The sequence below is a fragment of the Pseudochaenichthys georgianus genome, chromosome 1 (assembly GCF_902827115.2).
Source record: "Pseudochaenichthys georgianus chromosome 1, fPseGeo1.2, whole genome shotgun sequence".
Taxonomy (NCBI): Eukaryota; Metazoa; Chordata; class Actinopteri; order Perciformes; family Channichthyidae; genus Pseudochaenichthys; species Pseudochaenichthys georgianus.
In genome coordinates, this window is record NC_047503.1 from 36,311,158 (window position 1) to 36,334,227 (window position 23,070).

At 43.3% G+C, this 23,070-nt stretch overlaps 1 protein-coding gene across 2 annotated transcripts in view; it reads right to left on the reverse strand.

The window, feature by feature from the left end:
• tll1 (tolloid-like 1) overlaps window positions 1-23,070 on the reverse strand; it is a 61,902-nt gene that overhangs the window by 33,797 nt on the left and 5,035 nt on the right. For both annotated transcript variants that reach the window (XM_034085717.1, XM_034085727.1), the window contains exons 2-3: window positions 508-630; window positions 233-313 (exon numbers count right to left, since the gene is read on the reverse strand). In XM_034085717.1, the coding sequence (XP_033941608.1) occupies window positions 233-313; window positions 508-630 (204 nt within the window). The remainder of the gene's footprint in view (window positions 1-232; window positions 314-507; window positions 631-23,070) is intronic.

The following is a 23,070-nucleotide window of genomic DNA, read 5'->3' on the forward strand; positions in this document are numbered from 1 at the left end:
CAACCAAAAATCCTCTTGGTAGTGCATTCAAACTTCCTTTAAACAGCTTTTTTTAGGGGTCTATTAAAAGACTTCAGTCCCTGCACAACAGTTGGTTTCCATACTGAATACAAAATAATGGAAACCAGAGGCTTCACGCTAGAGCCTGGATGTCATTATGGCAGTAAGGTAAGGGATTTTGGATTTGTAGTTTATTAGCTTGAACATGAAAAGTGAAGTTTACAGTCCTTACCGAGGCCAAACCTGCGTATTCTCTCCAGCAGAAGATATAAAGATCCTTTCTTCTTAGAGATTTCATGTTCCTCCAGGCCACCTGATTCACACATGAGCAAAGAATCAAAACAATGCACAATAAACGCTGATATCCTCAGGTGGCCTCTGTCCTCTTCCGATTGAAGCGGCTTTACTCTACGATGGGTAATCAGGGAGAGAGTTTCAGAGGAAGCATGCGAGAGAGAGGATTACATGATGATTATTGAGTGAGAGTGAGATGTTGAGTCCACTTACCAGACGTGTGCCCCTGCCGGGAGTGTGTGTGCATGTGTGTGTGCTGCGAGAGGTCTATCGTCCTGTCGATCTGGAACATGCGCAGGTCCTCCTCGTCTAAAGCGATGTCGCCCCAGAATGCAGCTGGAAGTAAAGGGAGAAACATCTGTTATAATCACAAACAACAGCGGGATAATACAGTACTAACATCACACTTGAAGGACTTGTCCAAAAATGATATTTATCATTTTAAGAAGTAGGTCTGAACATATAATCAAAATGTTATCAAAATCACTAAAAGTCATTGTGATGCTGCAGCCTTCATATTCTACAAAGAAACGATAACGTTGTTTGGTACAAAATCACACCTTCATTTTTGTATCTTTGCAAATTGGTCATGAAGTGCCACCCGAATCATAAAGTCAGTGTTTTTCAAGTAGTCTTTTTTTGGCTTTGTTGTATTGGTTGGGGAATAAGATGTACACATAGGTAAGGGGTATTTTGTTGAGTGAGCCATCCCCACTTACTACTTGTATTTGTCTAATAGATATTACTTTCATGTGTGATGCTGCAAAAGGGGCTTCGATATTACTCATCTTCATGTATTGAAGAAGAAGGGAACCAGGAGAAGAGGTTGGCAAAGAGAAAGTGACTCAGGATCAATCAGAGCAGGTAAAGTGAAAGAGCAACAATTGCTTCTCCTTCAGAGTTACTAAACGGCCATCCAATTAGACGGTACAGTAGTTATTCAATGGCAGCTTCCAGGTTTGAATGTGCAGACACTGTGAAAACAAGTACAGTTGTGTACACGGACCACTTTTCTTCAACGTATGGGAATTCAAATCACGGGACTCGAAAGAAATTGGATCCGCTTAAGAGTGTTTTTCTGAATGATGCCATGTTTTGTTGTTAAAGCTGTTATAGCTTGGATTTATTTGCACTTAAGTTCAGTTCTAGTACAAACTGTTTTGACCCGTTAGACTTGCACTGCTGAACTCAAAGACTCTGCATCAGCTGCCAAATAAGTACAAGCATAGCAGTAAGTAGATCAGGTGTTTTTTAATCCATAGAGGTGAAGTCATCAGAATATAATGTAATCCTCAGGTTATTGAGTTACAGGAAGGGGACAGTTTTCCAACAGATAACAATAAAACATTCATAAGGATTGCTTTCAAAATAATGTGTTGACTTTTTAAAGTGTATTTGTGTCTGAGAATGTCAACGTATTGGATTATTTTACAAATTAGCATTAAAACGCATTGATTTTGCAATATTATTTTTGAATTACTAAATGTGCACTATTATTTTGTTACGGTGTATCCTTCCTGTAAACATAAACTTGGTTTCCTTTTATGTCTTTCATTAGTGTTACTTTTAAAAACTGTTTTCTAATGTACCTTAATACATTTTCTGTTTGTGTTTAACAGAGCTACAATTGCATCTCTTTTAGAAATCCTTTTCAAATGTTGGTCTAAATGTTTGTTCAGAATAAAGCAAACAAACAATGTGTATCGCAGTGTTTCGAATTGCAAGAGTTAAATGACATGATTACATAGGTCTGTGATGTTGTGAGTGTAAACAATAAAGCCGTTTTTGAAAACCCTTTCTCACAACATTATAATCGTTCCTGTTACAACAGAAGGCCTCATCTGCCTTCCTCTCTTCAGCATCTTACTCAATAACCTTCCTCTCCCATCCTTTATGACTCTTACAACATGATTATTTCTTTCTTCTCTCCCTCTCCTTCCATATCTACAGTACATCTCGCAGACCCTCACAATGAACAACTGAATGATAACCATCACTAAATGATTAGCTGAGCGCAGTTACTGCTCCAGACACTAATACATTAACAATGGCATGGGAGAAACATGTCACTTAGCTAATCAGGATAGCCACTAAAGGAAACGGGGGGTCAGGGTGCCATTGTGCTCGACTCCGAACTATTGTTAAAGTGAAGAGCAAACCACAATGACCACAGATGGTTTAAAAATCACTATATCAGATAAAGACTGGGAGAGTGCGCTGCTAAATTGTGCTCTATGATACAGTTTGTGGGTTGCATGAGGACAATATCTGATCCAAAGGGTACAGCCCATTTAAATCATATATATCTATTACTATATATGTATTTATTATGTATACGATACTATGTAAGACGTTGTCTATCTGTTAATCCCACAAAATATTCAGTTAACTTTATAATAAGACAAGTAACCTTAAAAATATTGGCATTTTGCTCGAGTAATTACCTTAAAGGTCACATGTCATAGCCATTTCTACTGATCATATTTCCATTGTTGAGGTCTACTAGAATAGATTTAAATTGTGCAATTTTCCAAAATCGCAGCATCTCTGTATAGCATGTGTATTCACTCTCTGTCCTAAACGGCTTGTTGGAGCTCCTGCCCCCCCCCCCCCCCCCCCCCCGCTCTCCGTGAACCCAGTGCGCTCTGATTGGTCGGGACGAGCTGCTGCGAGGAGCGGACAGATTTCCGGGTCAACGATACAGCGAGAACAAGCGAAACTCATCCTGAGCACACACAAACACTCACAGCCGAAGTAAAAACAATAAGTGTGGCTTGATATTGAGTAAGAAAAAGGTTTATAACGCTGTGAGAATGGGTCTGCGGAGAGCATTTCTCCACGATCCCAACTTGTCTATTACCAGGAGCTCTATGCAAGTCAATGGGGACTCCTTGTTAGTTAGCCAAGGGATCCTGGGGTGCTCCGCGGATTGGTCCATTTGGGCCAATCCGGTCATTTGTTGTTGATTTGGGTGTTCACACGTCACAGAACCCAAGAAGCAAACAATGGAAAAAGAGAAATCTCCAACGAGGCGTTCTGGGGCAGCACAGACAGGTCTTTTCTGTGTTAGAGTTTTACTCGCTACAGGGTGTACTTTGAGGGTTTGTGACTCTGCAGACCGTTTACATGCAGAAAAACCTTCATAACACACAAGGGGACGGGTAATAACCGGAAAAGCATGACATGGGCCCTTTAATAAGCAATCAGTAATGGCAATATCTGATTGATATTCAGATTCAGATTGAACTTTATTGTCATTACGTAGTACATGTACTAGTGACGAAATGTAAGTTTAGGCATCTGACCAGAAGTGCAAAAAAGCAGTGCAGGAGTCTACATAATGAGAATAATTATACATGGAATTATTATAAATAGAATAATTATAAATAGGCTATAAACAGATGAATATATACAGTGTAAACAGCATTGACAGTAAAATATATAAACAGGTGGATGGTGAGTATGGGCTTGAGTCTATCAGCGGGCAGCGTTCAGCAGGGTAACAGCCCTGGGGAAGAAGCTGACCCTGAACCTGCTGGTCTTGGACCGGAGGCTCCTGAGGCGCCTGCCCGAGGGTAGGAGGACGAACAGATAGTTTGCCAGATGAGAGGTGTCTTTGAAGATGTTGTGCGCCCTCTGCAAACACCGTATCCCCTGGATGTCCTCGATGGTAGGGAGTGGGACACCGATTATGCGTTGGCCGATTTTCGTCACCCTCTGCAATGCCTTCCTCTTGAGCATTGTGCAGTTCCCATACCAGGCTGTGATACAGCTGGTCAGGATGCTCTCAATGGTGCAGCGATACAAGTTCACCAGAATCTGAGGAGAGAGGTGATCTTTCTTTAGTCTCCTCAGGAAGAAGAGACGCTGGTGAGCCTTCTTTACTATGCTGGTGGTATTGTTGGACCATGAGAGGTCATGGAACTTGAAGCTAGACACACGCTCCACCGCCGTTCCATTTATGTGGATGGGAGTGTGTGTGTTGCCTTTCGATTTCCTGAAGTCCACAATGAGTTATTTTGTTTTTATTGTGTTAAGGGCCAGGCTATTGTCAGCACACCACTCAGTCAGATGCTGAACCTCCTCCCTGTTGGCCATGATATTTGTCATTTTGTAATTCAGCTGAGGACATTGAACAGATATTTTTTATAAGCTGGGTATTAATACCTTTATAGGTAAGTAGTATCAACACTTCTCCAGTCAAATGTTCATGTGCAGTGGATATTTTTCCATTGCTTTTCACCAAGTGGACGTTTCAGTGGTGCCACCAAAATGTTTGGCTTTTGGTGTTGGTGACATTTTATTCAACTGAACACTTGAAGTAGAACAAAAATGAATTATTCTGTTGCTGTCAGGGGACAGGTAATTATAATGTTAACCCAACCCTAGCATTTTGTCATTGTCTTCAGTGCCTTGTTTGTCGGAATCAGAGTACAAGTACACACAGATTAATGTACAGGTTCCTGCTGCTGATACATGGACATGACAAACATGTTTCTGTAATTTTATAAACCAGAATATCATCACACATCTGATACAGGTAGAGTTCAAAAAGACGGTTCAAGACAGAGAACCGTTACGATTTGGAGATCTAGTGGTAGGCTTCAATCATAACCAGTAACATTATTTCTTGTCATTTATTGTTCGATTAGTAATGTCTGGAAAATAAATATAAACACTATATTAACATTTGCAGATACAAGAAACGTTATAGTACCATAAATTATCTTTTTTACTAAAAAGGCTGCATTTAGTGAGTTGGTGGTTGAAAAGTATAGCGTTTGAACTTGAAAAAAAAAAGGTTTTATTTGATTGTTAAAAGCTTTATCATATAAAGACCCACAAATAACCCAATTACACCATGGCTTGTGCTAGGATGTGGTCTGAACAGGCGCTGGTACCAATTGCCCTGTGGGTGACAACATTTCTACTGACACTCTTTACTGCAAACTGTGGTGGAGTCATAGCGAGACACAGAATGGGTTCACTAAGAGAGACTCCCACGTCAGCAGGAAAAAATCATTATCTGTGTGAATTCTCATATGAACATAGACCGTATTAGGTTGCATCTGCATTATAAATGATATTCCCCTTGCTTCTGTCTCTGTTCGGCTGACAGTGTGTACATTGCACTCCCAGTCATTTCAGCTGTTTCAGGACAACACGAGAAACTACAAGGACTAAAAGTTTTCCAGAGAAAAGGAGCTGACACAAGCAGAGGTACAAAGCGAGATATAGGAGGGAGTGTACAGTGATAGTAAGTTTGGCCCATTGATTGTTGGGGTCTTGTTAATCCATAGAGATACCATAAATAGCCCAAAGTCAAGCCAGTGGGTGAGGAGGGGTGAGGAGGGGTGAGGCAGGGAGATGCAGGAGGAAAGGTATTGATCCAAAAACCCCAGGACATCTCAGGAGACCTACATCATGCTGACCAGGGCCTTACTGTTTGCCCTTCAGCAGGGGCACTGCAGCAACCACACACACACACACACACACACACACACACACACACACACACACACACACACACACACACACACACACACACACACACACACACACACACACACACACACACACACACACACACACACACACACACACACACACACACACACACACACACACACACACACACACAATAATGCACCAAACACAAACTGAGAGGCAGACTTCCCTCACATGCATCCAGCAGCTCCCAACATGGTGGCTGTTTAGAGAGCAGGCGGATCGTATTTTGTTGGATTGATCAACTTCTCTTTCTCTCTTGCTTTGTGCAAGTTGACTCTGCAGCCTGCTTACAAATGTCAAACCTACTACTGTGTCTTTGTGAAAGCATAAATACTAACATGTGCAATATAATGCAAACAACATCCACTAAAACATCATTTTCACCTGAAAAACATAGTACAAGTTTAAATGTAATGATGCTTTAATAAAGTCAAACAATATTGGGGACAGTGGTATTCATTTGGTTCACTATTGGAGAGAGAGTTGAAAAGGGGGAGACAAAGAGATTGACAAGCGTAAATTATCCTCGGGTCGGATTCAAACCTGTGAGCCCCAGTGTGTGGTCTACCAGGTGAGCTAAATAACGGCCCAGAATTGCATTTTTTTAAGGCTTTAGTTAAATTACGTTTTATTTGATGTATTAAAGTAACTTTTCTACAAAATAAATGATCTCCTGCTTGAATTTTATGTTTTGTTTTATCCTACAGGGTCGTCAGTTCAAGTGTGGACCTTTAACCTCCTGGGCAGTACCGAGTTGGCTTTGAGCACGGCACCGCATTGCTCCCCGGCGCTCTGGAGTAGTTGTCAGCTCCTAATACTGGGATGGGTTACAAGCAGAGACTAAATTGCACGGTGTGTGTTGTGTACGTGTGTGTGATTAAAAGAGGATTTAATTTGAACAGATTAATTTGTTCCTTTGACATTTTACAAACACCACAGTACAATGCAGCAGAGACTTATGCACTGCTGAGTTATGCACTCATGCTGTATTCACTGGGGTGTATATAACACAAACACACACACACACATCTCACTAAGCTCCTCATTAAGCAAATATAAGGTCACACTGTAGGTGGGCTCAGATGTGTGTGTGTGTGTGTGTGTGTGTGTGTGTGTGTGTGTGTGTGTGTGTGTGTGTGTGTGTGTGTGTGTGTGTGTGTGTGTGTGTGTGTGTGTGTGTGTGTGTGTGTGTGTGTGTGTGTGTGTGTGTGTGTGTGTGTGTGTGTGTGTGTGTGTGTGTGTGTGTGTGTGTGTGTGGTGTGTGTGTGTGTGTGTGTGTGTGTGTGTGTGTGTGTGTGTGTGTGTGTGTGTGTGTGTGTGTGTGTGTGTACCTCCCACTTGTATCATTATTAGACGGTATAGCTGTGCTTGTGAATGTAGAGTAATATTAAAACAGATAATCCCGGCCCTGTTAGAGGATTTTCTCCAAAAGTAATTGTTTGATCCAGTTTGAAATCACTGGACGTTGACATTGTTGAAATGGGGCAAGGTTACAAAACTGAAGGTCTAAAACCTGTACAGCGAAACAAGAAACGCATCATATACAGAGCTGAGTAGACCATTATAGTGCCATTCAAAGACTGCCAGATCTTTGTCAGAATGTTGCCAAATTGAGAACACTGTTAATGTCTCCTCCTGACACTTAATAATCGATTTGGCAGAAAATTGGCAACTATTGTTACTCTGTTTTATCACTAAAGTCTTGTTGGGTCGTTGTTTGGACATGACAGGATATCTAGAATCGCACTTTTGGACCTTTGTCAGCATTCTTTGACATTTTCCCGATTATTAAAGAAATTAAATCAACTGCCTTTTCAAGCTTTCCCTGCCAAACCTGGCTCCGACTCATTCACAGTCTGACTGCTGGAAAACTCACTTAACCAATAACTTTATCCGAATCTGTTCACCTTCACTATGTTTATGATGGTGACTTTGTATTTAACTCCTATTCAAACTTTCTTTCTTTTTTTATTATAGAAAGTGCAGCATCAGGCCAATGAGCCAATGCATGAGGGTCGAATGAAAGCCCTCTTTATGTTATGTTTGGGCAGAATTATAGCTTTAAGAGATATATTAACATTCCAGGATAATATAACACTACAAACAAATGGAAATGTCAACATTGGCCAACTCTTCCAAACTCTCTGATGTTGTTTTTTACATCTAATAAAAGGTTTTTCCAAGTTCTAGTTTTTTGCAAAACCTTACAAACTACAACGTGTTTTTCATACAGAAAACATCATGGTTACAGCAAATAAACTATAGTTAAGGTATGCTGAAGTTTAGGGAAAGGCTCCAAAGTCAGATTCACTCCCCTACCCTTCACATCCTTACTTTCCACCTCGCTACATCTGCATTGTATGTTGTCATTGAACGTCAATTGTGCAATGTGGAATCATTCAATGTGGAGTTTATCACCTGTGCTGGTTTTATGCTACAGGGTAGGACTGGTTTGAGAAGTTTCTTGGGATGTTTTGATGTTTGTCTCTGCTGGAAACCATAACCAGTTCAGGACAAAGTTAACCATAGCCTCCATTGTGTGGCCAACTACAAAGCATCACTTCGAGAAGCACTTCAAATTGAGATTATGACTTGTAGTTTTGATTTTGAGAATTTAAAATGGAATAACAAAGGGCCAATTGGAGCATGTAAGGTGCTGCAATGTGGAGCGAGGAGTCTGTGGTGTCATTGCTTAGAAATGTACAAACTTAGTCCAAGTTTAAGTTCACACCCCCACCCTTGTGCACAGATACCTCTGTGACATAAAATGAAATTGCCATGACATAAATGGTGTGTGTGTGTGTGTTTGTGTTCATGTAAGACTGAAAAAGAAAACTAGTTTGAAACTATGATAATTGCAAACTTTTCTATCGTCCAGCAGGTTAAGCTTCACTGTTTCCTTTACCAGATGTTTATTGTGCATCTGCAGAGTTCAGGATAATGTTTGCGTGATGTCATAGTTCAACCCTGACACACAAACACACTAATCATATGTTTTTGCTGTCTTAAAACACATTCCTAGATGCTGACACACCTTCACACTGACACATCCCTGTGTATCTCCAGCGCAGTGTGTGCGTGTGTGTTTGTCTACAGATTAGGAAGGACAGTTACTTCGAGCATGAACGCAGCTAAAAACAGATGGCAGAGCAGCGAGGCAAACCACTGTACATCTGAAACGACCTGGAAATAAAGCCCAGACTGATCATAAACACATCCAATTAACAAGGACATACTGTCAGGCTGCCTTCAGTTGTCGAGGAGAACTATTTATCTTTTCATTTTTTATTATATGAATCTCTATGAATAAGAAAGCTGTGTGTGGTGTTTCACGAAAACACAAAGACAAAAGCGAGTGCCAGCGGTGGTTCAAATATTTAAGTCACATTTAAATTACAATTACTTGTAAGGCAAAAGAGGCAAAGATTTTTTAGAATAAAAGGCTATTGAGTTTCTTTTCCAAACAGTCTGTGTGTCTGCTACAATGTACTGTAACTTAATTTAAAATGTAGACAATTATAATATTCAGCAGAAAGGAACATCTGCAACTTCAAAAGAGTGCGCACTTAAAGAGCGCTCCACCACATAAACTGAAAGGGATAAAAGGCAAAGAAATGTTCGGTGTGAGACAAAAGGACACTATATCATATGACAGAGAAACAAAAACAAACACACACGGACACACTCAGTTGGTGTAGTCTCCTAATCACATTATGTGACACAGAGATTCCTCTCAAGCAGGTCATGGGTTTGGCCAGACATAGTGACGAGACAAGATCATGACCCGGTTTACATCAGGGGGTCCAGGGTGTGCACCCAGGGGCCGGAAGGTTACGCTCTTACATAAAACATTTAACAGAAGGCAGGGTTATAATTTTTTTTATGAGGATAGTGGCTAGTCCCGCTCTTTATGTCTGCTTCACTCATTAAACAACCGTTTTCTTTGATGTTTAATGTAACGTTTTCAGTGTTATATAGGCTAATGAGTTTTTCAGACCTACAGAAATAAATCGCGTAAATGGAATGATTTGACACAGCTGGCTTAGCTTCAGGTCTAGAAGTGTAGAACAGTTTTGAAAGAGGCAATCAATTATATGTTATACTATAGCCAGTGGCGACTGGTCATTAGGCACAGCTCCATCTAGTGTCAGCAGAAAGTATTAAAAATAATGATTACAAAAAAAATAAAATAAAAAATAAAATAAAAAAATATAAAATATATTTTAAGATCATGTTTAATCATCTGATTCGTCTGTACATTGCTGTTTTAGTCTGTGTTCTTCTAATTAGTGTCTACAGTGTGTGCCTATTGAGCTGTTTAGAGCCATGTGGGACAAAACCCAATCATGCCCCTCCCTCTCACTGTGAATGGTGACTGTAAAAACTACACTGCGCATGTTCAGAGTATTTTCCTATTTAATGTGTGTGGCAAAAGATAATGACCATAGGGGCATAGTGCTGCCATCCCCACCATACGTCATCTCACATAATTCAGAGCTGATTGGCTGTAAATACGTGTGCCGCGAAAAGTGTGGTGTGTGAAGAGGAGACGAGAGAAGCGTCCTAAAACCCGGAAGTAAGCTGCGCATGGCTTCCCTCCACAAAAAAGCAATGAGATTTCTCCATAGGATTTTAGAAAATAACTTGAAATAAGATCTGTGGGAAACGTACCTGTTAGATAAATGCACGTTTTGTTCAGCCGGATAATATCCACATGTCTACCCTACTTTTATCATTTTTGAATCATAAATCTATCGATTAGATTTATGATTTCGACTTTTGAAACTACAAGAAGATAAAGAGGACTTTTACAAAAAAGTAATAGAATTCTCATTCATAACACTCCGTTCGATGTCTCACTATGGGATGCACCTCATCGCGGAGCAAACAGAAGCATCAATCTCATTACGGCAATCCTGATTGGCTGGTGATCTTGACGTCAGCGTCAGGGAATCCACCCCCTATAAGTAGCTTGCGCTACGTCGCATGCTTCATTCAAACACCTCTTCTCGCTTCAGAGCACATCTCGATGGTAGCCGGGCTAGTTTAACAGTCCACAGACTGAACCCAAAGCTAACTTTCGGTCGACGGGCACTCGCCGGCTACTCTTCTGCTTCGCAAGAAGACTGTTAATGCTAACACACCAGTTAGTATTACAATCGACCTCGACCTTTCTTTCCTCGGAAATTAAGGTACGGTTTTGATTTTTTCAAGCTAACAACACACCTGTTGCTAGCTTGCTTTCCCTCACTACCGACACCACGGTAGCGAGGACGTTTTTTCTTTTTCTCTCACAGAGGAGGAAAAGATTAAAGAATATTAACACACCAGTTAATATTATTTGAGAAAAAAATCTACACCGTCCTTTTTTCTCCGGATTAAGGACAGGTTGGAAGAATTTTTATTTTTTTCTCGACAACGTACCTGTTACGAGCGGGTCCTCTCCACGCCACGCGGCAAACAAGATGGACGCCTCTCTCCCTCACACCAGGGGAGTCAGGGACTCGGAGGCTCGGCTCTGCGGCTGCGGGTTGAAAATATCAGGCTATTGACAACCCCGGCTCGTGCGGGCATTGTGCCCGCTTCACCGTAAAGAGCCTCCGCCGACGGTTAGCACGCCAAGCTAGCTTGTCGGGACAGGACCCCCTCATGTCCGCTGATTTGCCGGCTGGCAATCAAGACGCGGGGGCGTCCGCCGCAGAGATTGAGCCCGGCACTGTGTCGGTCTGGGGCTCATCAACAGCGGCAGCTGCGGAACCGGAGTCCCGCGCCGTGTCAGGCTGGGACCCGGTGGCGGCAAGAGACGCGAGAACGGAGCCCCACGCTTTACCAAGCTGGGGCTCCCGGCTGGACCTCACCATGGTTTCGCCAGAGGGTGCCTCTGAGTTCCTCCTGTCTGATTCGGATGAGCAAGAAGACGATATCTTCATGTCATCGGCTCAGGCTGCAAAGCCGGGAGCGATGGCTGCTCTCCCGGGCGATAGCACACCAGCTTCGCCCTGTCTGAGCATGGACCTGCAGGCCGTGTGTCAGCGTGCCGCGTCCAGACTAGACATCCCGTGGCCCGAAATGGCCAAGGAGACCTCCAGGTCTCGTTACGAGGGGAAACATTTTCCCCAAGCAACGAGGACAAAGAGGCAACTCCTTCCGGTCTTCCCGGAGATGTTGGATGAGGTGTCGGTCTCGTGGAGAGACCGGCCCTTTAGCAACAAGGCCCCAATCCAGGGTGCCTCCTCCCTAGACTGTGACGGTATGGAGAGGCTCGGCCTGCTCCGCATACCGCCTATGGAACCGCTGGTGGCAGCCCACCTCCTACCGAGGCTGGTCCCGTCACCAAGCAGGAACCCCACGCTGCCAGCGAAGGCGGACCGATTCCAGTCGACCATGAGCGGTCCTACAGAGCCGCAGCATTGTCCGCCAGGGCTTTGAACGTTTCCTCGCTGCTAACCGCATACCAAGCGGAGCTCTGCGAGGATCTGTCAAGCAATCCTGGACCGGCCGTTCTGGACGAGATGGCCGCGATCACAGACATTTGTCTCCGTGTTCAACGCTGCGCCGTCCAGGCCACGGGCAAGGCAATGGGGATCATGGTGGTGCAGGAAAGAGCTAGATGGCTCAACCTCACCAACCTCCCAGACCGGGAAAAGGAGGATGTGCTAGACATGCCCATCGTTTCCGAGGGGATTTTCGGCTTCGCTCTCGCCTCCATGCAGAGGAGATGCGAGTCGAAAAAGAAGGAGGACGAGGCCCTCCACCTCTGTCTCCCTCGAAGGGTCCAGCCGCTGCCTTCACAGCGGCAGTCCTTCGCCCAAGCTGCCTCGAACCCTGCTCGGTTCAAAGTACCAAAACAGCAGAGGTCGCAGCCCGCCCGAGTCCCCAGCCCAGGCAGGAGACGAGGGCGAGTTGGCCTAGAAAATCTCCGGTTCCGGCTGCAGCCCAGGCGCAGCCAACCCAGAATTTCGGCCAGCAGTCGAGGAAGAAGAAGCGGGCGGCCTGACAGCCCCCCTTCTCCCCTCTGTGACAGAGCTGGAAGTCCACGGTTCCCCACCTCTAGATGTGTTCCCGCTGCCTCAAGAGATGCCTCAACGCCATCCTCAAATCCGCAAAAACACATGTCACAATATTGTTGTTGTTTCTCACATAAACCATTTTCCGCTGACACATCCAGGCTTCAGGCCAAGGGCGCAGCTCAAAAATATGAAAAGAAAAACAATAAAAACAATAAACAGTCCGTCAACTGTTCCCCTTCTGAGAGCAGCTACGGCCTCTCTCAAAAGGCGGATAATAGACGGGTCTGTGAAGGCACCACCGTCACGCGCATGCGCAGTGCCGGCTGGGGTTGTGAAGGCACCACCTTCATGCGCCTGCGCAGTGTCGGTGGGGATTGTCGAAATGGGGTACCACCGTGTTCAGACACTAGAGGGCCCCATAACACAACAAATAGAGACTCAGAGGGTAAGAGACGTGACATCTCCGCTGGCTCTAAGGAGCATACAGTGGAAGATGCTCACAACATCTGCTTGGGTTTTCAAGACAATAACACGGGGCTACAGACTCCAATTCGCTGTCACCCCCCCTCGCTTCTCGGGCATTCTGTATTCACAAGCCCGAGGAGAGTCAGCCCATATTCTAGAGAGAGAGATCCTCTCACTTCTAGAAAAGAGGGCTATAGCCTATATCTATCGAGCAGAGTCAGAGCGGCTTTTATTCCAAGTATTTCCTCGTTCCCAAACGGGGAGGGAACGGGATTCGGCCAATTCTAGATTTGAGGGTTCTGAACAAATATCTAAAAAGATACAAATTCAGAATGCTCACTCACACATCTCTGCTGCGTCTCGTGCGACAAAACGACTGGTTTACATCTGTCGACCTGAAAGATGCGTATTTCCACATCCCAGTATATCACCCACACAGGAAATATCTGAGGTTCGCATTTCAGGGGATCTGTTATGAATACAGTCTGTCTCTCAGTCCAAGAGGGTTTGTACGACGTACGGAAGCCGCGATAGCCCCGTTAAGACAACAGGGTATTCGCCTGGCGACCTACCTGGACGACTGGCTGCTCCTCGCACAGTCGGAGCAGGAGGCTATTACGCAGACAAATGTCCTCGTAAAGCACCTGCTCAACCTGGGTTTCATAATAAACACAGAGAAGAGCATGTTGTGCCCCGCGCAGACTATACTCTTCCTAGGTTTACGCCTGAACTCGGTGCCCTTTACAGCTCGCCTGTCAGCGGAAAGAGTGAAAGCTTTCAGAGCACATGCTGGCACGCAAACTGATCTTATGGAGCGGCAGACGTCTCCTCTCTCTGAGAGCGACGCACGTACCAGGAGTGATGAACCTCGGGGCGGATCTACTGTCCAGAGGTGCACCACTATATGCAGACTCTACATCCAAAGATTGTGAGTCAGCTGTGGGTGTGTTACGGCAGAGCCGCGGTAGGTCTGTTCGCATCAAAAGAAAATGCTCAATGTCAGCTGTTCTTTTCAATGCGCGATTTAAACGCACAGTTAGGCGTGGACGCGCTCGCGCACGTTTGGCCTCCGGGCCTTCTGTACGCATTCCCACCCCTGGCTCCGATACCCCCAACTCTGGCCAGAGTGAGAGAACAATGCCACACACTTATCCTGAGAGCTCCGCACTGGCCCGCAATGTACTGAGTAGCATGAAGCTGCAGCGTCGGAGACAGCAGTTACAGAACCGCACTTGTAGAACCGCACACACAGGTCCCGCGTCACGGCGGCACGTGACGGAGCACGTTCACATGAATGTGAACGTTAACGCAGAGAATGTGAGTAATGTGAAGTGCTTTTACAGTTTTATTTGTTTAACATTAATAACAATTCCGGTGTCTTGAAATGAAGTGTGATTAGCTAACATTAACTATGATAGTGTTAAGGCAATACAAACAAACATCTGTTTGCTTATGATAGCTTCTAACAGTATTAAAGTCTCTAAAAACAACTATTCGTTAGCTATAGCTTTCGGCAAAAGCATTACCAAAAGCATTAGCTTCGGTAGCATATTTGATCATTTATTTAATGAAACTAGCGTGATTTTGGCAAGCCCAACTAGGTGTCATAGTTGAGTAATTTAATCACTAATTACAGTAAGAGTGTGAGTAATGTGAATCATGTTTTTGTTTTTTTAAAGTTAACAACTATTCTGTTGTATTGAACAGCCATACAAGCAACAAGTGCTAAATGTAATCTGTTAGCCTATGATGACTCGCTGAAAAACCAACTGTTAACCATTTTGTTTATTTGTTTAATAAAACTGTATGTTATGGTTATGTTATTTGACAGAGGTTTTTATCCAAAGTGACTCACAAAAAACATAAAATAACCATAATTAACATTAGAATTTCAATACAAATAGTTACATAGTCAAGTTACAGTACTTATTACATTTTTAACAGGGTAATTACTCATCTGTAACCTACTACATTTAAAAAAAGTAAACTTCCCAACCCTAATGATTAATTATAGTCAGCTAATTAATTAAACTTCATGATGACAAAAGCATGTCAATATGTCCACTACATTAAATCAGCAGTAGCCTAAGTTCTGTCTTCAGTGTAAATGCTTCTTTAATAGTCATTGTATTACAATTTCAATTCATTGTAAATAATCTTTACGTGCTGACTGCCTGTTTACCGTTTATCAGACAGTGTCATCATTTTGACATGTTTTGTAATATTGCATGAGGTGTTTTAGTCAGTTATTGTTGAGATTATTAATGCATATCAATTGTGCACCAATGCCTTAGCCTTTCCCTATGCAATACTTTAGATGACGTCTTGTTCTTATTGTTTCAAAGGCATATGGCCAAAGGTTTGCCTTCTGGACTCTGGAGGCCAGAAGCTTGCTGGAGGGAACCCTTCAGCCAATATTCAGAGTGCCACGACAGGTTATCTCCCTCGAGAGGGAACAGCAGACCCCGCCTCACCCCCAGTGAAGAAACATCAGACCCCGCAATAAAAATAAATAAAAATGTATTCTGAACTGAAATGCCTCTCGGTCAAACTGCTTGTTTATCTTTTGCAGGCTGGTGCATGAACACACTAACAGTTGTTTTTCAGTAATCTAGCACCTCTTCGAAGACACCTTTGATTTATTAATAATAATAATGAAACGAGAATTATGATACTGTAGAAGGAACAGTGTTTAACAGTGTTGTTTTCTTTTGAATAATAATGAAACGAGAATTATAAACATACCCAAAACTAAATTAACAGTGTTGTTTAATATACATATAAAAGACATAAAAGACTATATTTTTGAAATTCTCAACTAAATTAACAGAATATATATATATAAACATTCATGTGAACGTGCGTTGACCGTCACGTGCTCCGTCACCGTGACGTGCTCCGTCACGTGACGCGGGACCTGTGTGTGCGGTTCTGTAACTGCTGTCTCCGACGCTGCAGCTTCATACTATTGAATGTACTGGCTGGCGGAGATATATCAGCTGCTGTGCGGGCAGCCATGGCAGCTCCCACTACGCAGGGACATACTGTCTCAGGCGGGGGGGGGGCGATCTTTCACCCACACCCAGAGCGCTTGGCACTATGGGCCTGACCCGTGAGTGGTACAATCTGAATACAGTGGGACTCCCTCAGAAGGTGATAAACACTATTCAGAGTGCGAGAGCTTCCTCCACCAGGTCTCTTTACGACTGTAAGTGGAGGGTGTTTGAGGAGTGGTGCCTTCAAGAAGGACACATCTCTTTTCAATGTCCTGTCGGGGTGATTTTATCATTTCTACAGGACTTGATTGATAAACACAGAGCTTTCTCTACGATCAAAGTGTACCTGGCTGCTATTGCTGCATGCCATGTGGGCTTTGAGGGAAAGACGGCTAGCCAACATCCTTTGGTCTGCCGTTTTATGAAAGGGGCTCGCAGGCTCCTCCCTGTTTCCAGGTCACTGGTGCCCTTATGGGACTTGGCAGTGGTTTTAGATGGGCTCACTCGACCTCCATTTGAACCCCTGGAAGAAGCTGACGTGAAACACCTGTCACTGAAGACAGTGCTGTTACTGGCATCCGCCAAGCGAGTTAGTGACATCCATGCGCTATCTGTACATCCTTCATGCACTCAGTTTGCCCCGGGGCAAACGAGAGTGTTGTTGAAGCCCAACCCTGCCTTTATACCTAAGGTGGTTGGTTCATGTACCCCAATTGACATTGAGGCATTTCCTCCGCCGCTGTGTTCCTCCGAGGAACAGCAGCCGGATTTGCTGTGTCCAGTCCGTGCTTTACGCACCTATATGGACAGATCAAAAGAGTTTCGTCATAATGACCAACTCTTTGTGTCCTGGGCTAACCCTCAGAAGGGCAAGCCCGTTACTAAGCAACGGCTCTCCCACTGGATTGTGGAGGCAATTGCTTTGGCCTATACGAGTCAGGGGTTGTAGGCACCTTCGGGTCTGCGTGCTCATTCGACTCGTGGTCTGGCTACATCCTGGGCTTTGTTCAAAGGTGTTTCCATCCAAGACATTTGTGCAGCAGCGAGCTGGTCCTCACTGCTCACTTTTGTCCGCTTTTACAGGCTAGACGTCTCTGCTCCTAGTGTGGCCCGAGCAGTGCTGGGCACCTTGTTGAGTCAGAGCTCTACCTGTTAAGTTCTGGTTGGTTTGGTGAATTTCGAGATAAGCTCGTCTGGCAATACGGGAGCTACAATTTCCCATAGTCGAACGAAGTGTAATGAATGAGAACTATAGGTTACTTACGTAACCCCAGTACTCAGAGTAACATGAAGTGAGATGTCTCACCAGACGGCCCTCCTTGCTATGGTGAAGCGAGAAGAGGTGCTTATTTTGAATGACGCATGCGACGTAGCGCAAGCTACTTATAGGGGGTGGATTCCCTGACGCTGACGTCAAGATCACCAGCCAATCAGGATTGGCGTAATGAGATTGATGCTTCCGTTTGCTCCGCGATGAGGCGCATCTCACTACATGTTACTCTGAGACTGGGGTTACGTAAGTAACCTATAGATTTTTGTCCAGAAGGATAGCATGGACTTCATCTTCAAGTCAAGGACCACCATTTTATTGAAAATGGGTTCACTAGCAGGAACCACGCCACAACAATGTGATGTTTGTAAGTTTATTGAAGTAACATGTGAATGATATGAGGGGGGTGAAGAGATGATCTGGCAGGACGAGCTGTGGTCCGTGCAGTGGGAGACTCAGAGTGGGGGTTCCGTGTCCGGCATGATCTGCGTGGGCTGATTACGGGCCCCCCAGACGATACATGGAATTAAGGTGTTAGTATACGCAGTATATAAACGTGCACCGTTTAAATATAAATGGTGACGGGCAGAGGATGTTGGGATGAAGGGATGAGGGATGGAGGGATGTAGTGATGAGGGATGGAGGGATGAAGGGATGAGGGATGGATGTAGGGATGAGGGATGTTGGGATGAAGGGATGTAAGGATGTTGGGATGAGGGATGTTGGGATGAGGGATGTAGGGATGAGGGATGTAGGGATGTAGGTATGAGGGATGTTGGGATGAAGGGATGAGGGATGTTGGGATGAGGGATGTTGGGTTGAAGGGATGTAGGGATGAGGGATGTTGGGATGAAGGGATGAGGGATGAGAGATGGAGGGATGGGGGGCTGTAGGGATGTTGAGGGAGGGAAGAAGGGATGGATGGATGTATCGCTCGGTGTGAGTCGGAAGGGGAACTGTATGGGTAGAAGGGAGAGGGAGGGTGGGTTGAAAGGATGGAGACAAGCAGTGACCGGAAGTTTTGCCGGATATAAATAGTGGTGGCCGTGGTTCGAGGCGGAGTTTTAGGCGTGGCCATGCTCATGAACCTATGTTAACAATTTAACCTCATATCTTACTAAGAGAGAACAATTAAATATTTAAATGATACAATTACATTTTTTGGGTTTCCTTTTGTTGAACTGTCTGTTTAAAATTAATCGAAGCATCAGACTAAAAAAGCTTTTGAAAATAATATTATATTTTGATTTAGGTCAAAATATAAGGCAAAGCTCTCTGTCTACCAGGCCATTTTCGTTCCTACCCTCACCTATGGTCATGAAGGATGGGTCATGACCGAAAGAACGAGATCGCGGATACAAGCGGCCGAGATGGGTTTCCTCCGCCGGGTGGCTGGTGTCTCCCTTAGAGATAAGGTGAGAAGTTCGGTCATCAGGGAGGGACTCGGAGTTGAGCCGCTCCTCCTTCGCGTCGAAATAAGCCAGTTGAGGTGGTTCGGGCACCTAGTTAGGATGCCACCTGGGCGCCTCCCTAGGGAGGTGTTCCAGGCACGTCCAGCTGGGAAGAGACCAAGGGGTAGACCTAGGACCAGGTGGAGGGATTATATCTCTTCGCTGGCCTGGGAGCGCCTTGGGATCCCCCAGTCAGAGCTGGTTGATGTGGCCAGGGAAAAGAAAGTTTGGGGCTCTCTGCTGGAACTGCTACCCCCGCGACCCGACCACGGATAAGCGGGAGAAGATGGATGGATGGATTTAGGTCAAAATATAATGTAAACCTGAAGAGTCAGTGCCAGTGCCTCGCCAGCCATGAACCTCACTGCACGTCACTGCAGAACCTTATAGACATCTAAGTTGTTTGTGCCCCACCACTTTTGTAGCTATAAAAACGCCACTGACTATAGCAATGAATCAAATGACAATAAATTAGGCAATATGAAAGGGGTCGCTCGTCGTGATGAACCTACGTAAAATGATCAACTGTGTGCAGCTGGTGCCTCGCTTTAAGGAGCTGGAGATTTACAGCAAATGTCAACTCATTATTAGCTCTATAGCCCACAAGGTTACTGTTTGTGTTCACCTTCACCGCTCTAATAGTGTTAATATTATAAACGTGTGGTGCTCTCTTTCCTGTAATTCAATGACAGCAGCCAAAGTAATATGTATGAAATCGATTAAAAGCTTTCATGTGGTGACTTTTGTATAGGAATTGAGCAAATGTTTGTATAAAAAGGTTTCGTAGCTGTGCATCATGTGGTACATTGGATGTACAATCCAAGGTACATCTAAAAAGTTTGACTCTAAAAAGGTGGCTTTCTTCTAGCGAACAATAGCTGTATGCGAATAATTTTGCTGCTATAAATACCATCAGGGAAGCTAGGTGACATAAAAGCAGGCAGACATTTAATAATTGAGCAAATCGTGGCAGGTGGGCGCATTGACGGCGGCGCTGACTCATGGCTTCTGCAGCTCCGGAACAATGACGCTCCAAAACAAACAGAGGGCTCTCAGCGCGGACGCCGAGTTTGTGCTGAGGCGGGAATCCTGAAGAAGACTTCGGAAGCTCACTGGCAGGAGCGCTGTGCTCGGGAAAATCCTGTTTAATATTATATGAGTGAGAGCGCTCGTCCTCTCGCTCACACACACACAATGCAGCCTCAGTGTCAAACACACACATACACACATTGCTCTAGTTTCCTTCCTACTGAGGAATGGGGGAAGGGGTGAACAGTAGCTGCAGCTTGCTGTCACGACATGGTGGGCTTCACTCTATGATTGAAAAACGGAAAAGCACACAAACAATTTACACAGGCACACTCAGAGCAAGCTATTTAGATACACCTGATGCACCGATAGGGTACAGTGTTTGTTGAGCTTATATGAAAACGGCCAAATAAACACCTGCACTCGCCTGAATCCCGATACAAATCAGAGCATTGAGTGTTGAGTGTGTATAGCTGTCTTTAAGTTGCTTTTCTGTTCTAAATTATCTGAAGCCCAGACATTATACCATTCACTTTTGTGAATGGGTGCTCTCAATCCAAAGAACATGCGAACAGTCCTATAATGCACAACTGAAATGGACTCTTGATTTCTTTCTTGGACTTATGAAGAAACAACAAATATGTGGATAATGGATAATTCACGCCGCAATTACAAAGAAAAAATATCCAACCAAACTAAACCAAAGATGTATAGGCATAAAAATATGATGAACCTTTGGTGACTTTCAAACCCACGTAATTGTCATGGTGAAGACCCCAGAAACTACAAATGTTGGAGCGACTCCAACTAAAAACCAAGCGTCCACACAGAAAAAGTTATGATATAAATCACTCTTACATCGCTTAGTAAGTAACTGAAAACAAATTCATTGACAACATGTGATTTACTTTCCTACACATCCAGCAGCTGGTAGTTATCTCAACAACAAAGCCATTTTCATAAGAACTTCTTCATGTGGGCAGGGGGCGGAGATCGTGCTTCAAGTGGAAGGTCCTGGTTGTTCAAGCTCCACATGGAAACTGTGAGGTAACTATTCCTTAAGTGCTCATGATCTTGGCCCTATATATTTCAACCAACTCTTCTACCTGTCTCGGCTCTCCAATCCCTGTGTGGAGAGGAGCAAATAGGATTTCCTCACTGCAGGATTTGAGTATAAATTTCATTTCATTTCATTTTTATTTGTCCCGCTCGTACGCAAAACCAAATGTACAATAATTGCCAACAAAACAAGACTCTACCAAAACACCATTGAGTGAAAAGGAGCAGGGAGAAGAATACAATCTTATGTGACCTGCCCCTTTCTAAAAAAAACTAAATAAATACAAATAGATGGTCTGCCCTTCATAATAATTTTTTTTTAAAGCCAAACATAACAGTATCTTAGGATACTAAGAGAAACACAAAAGAAATACTTATTTCCCACTTGACGGTTAACGGAAAGAAACAAAACAACAAAAAACAACAACACCAAAACATCACATGTATACAGTATAAGGAAAAGAAAAGGAAAAGAAGTGCAACACCCTCATCTGAGTCCTACTGGAGAAGAAGGTGGCAGGCGGCGCATGATAATAATAATAACAATAACAACAATAACAATGGGACCTGCAAATAAAGAACAGACATCACATCAAAGACATCAAAAACATTTAACAATGCAGGACCCGAGTACATAGACTTATTCACATTCTGCTTCATATAGTCATCTTTCTTAATTTATACAATTTCTTTAACTGAAAAATACATTTACAATTCTTTAGATCCTTTTGTTGAGAATTCCACAATTTTACACCAACCACCGAAATACATATTTGCTTAAGATTAGTCCTTGCATAAGGATGCTTACAATTTAATGTCCTTCTGTGGTCTTCCTTGTCTGATCCAAAAACAAACAACTGTTGTAAATATGCTGGTAACATTCTGCTTTTTGCCCTGTGCATTACTGATAATGTCTGCAGCTCAGCTATCTCTTTGAGTTTCAAGAGTCCTGACTTAAAAAACAGTCTGTTGGTGTGTTCTCTTGAATCAGCTTTATGAATTATTCATACTGCCCTTTTCTGTAATATTGACAATGGCTTTATGTTGCTCATGTACGTGTTGCCCCAAACCTCTATACAATAAATGAAAAATGGCAAAATAAGTGAACAGTACAACATTCTCAATGCCTTGTAATCTAGCAAATACTTTGCCTTGTTTAGAACAGAAATATTCCTAGACACTTTCGTTTTAACATGTGCTATGTGTGATTTCCATGTCAGGTTTTCATCCAGAGTCACACCTAAGAATCACAATTCAGAAACCCTTTCAATAAAAACTCCATCAATGGACATTGAAATGTTTTCATCTTTTTTTCTATTAGCAAAAACCATAAACTTCGTTTTATTCAAATTTAGGGTTAACTTATTTTCATCAAACCGTCTTTTAAGTTTGACCATTTCATGTCCAATACACTTTGCTAAAATGTTTAAATCATTTCCTGAACAAAATAAATTTGTGTCGTCTGCAAACAACACCAATAGCAATAATGTTGACGTTTCACATATGTCATTGATGTACAAAATAAAAAGTTTAGGCCCTAAAACCGAGCCCTGCGGGACGCCACATTCTATGTTCATACACTCCGATGTACTACCAGCAAATTCTACATATTGTTGTCTGTTATCTAAATAACTTTTTAACCAATCTAGAACTACTCCTCTCACTCCGTATCTATGTAATTTTGAAATTAGGTAATGGTCTATGGTGTCAAATGCCTTTTTTAAGTCAATCTTTCTATAGCTGTTGTAATTTCTTCTGTTATTTTCATTAAAGCTAAAGCTGTAGATCAATTTTTCCTAAATCCATACTGACTCTCACTCAATAACTCGTTTTTTTCAATCAAATTATCACATTTTTGGACAAACAATTTCTCAAGGAAAAATTGTGAAAGCAAGGACACTGGTCTGTAGTTAGTAAATTGGCTTTTGTCCCCTGTTTTAAAAAGTGGGATAACTTTAGCTATTTTCATGCCATCTGGAAAAATA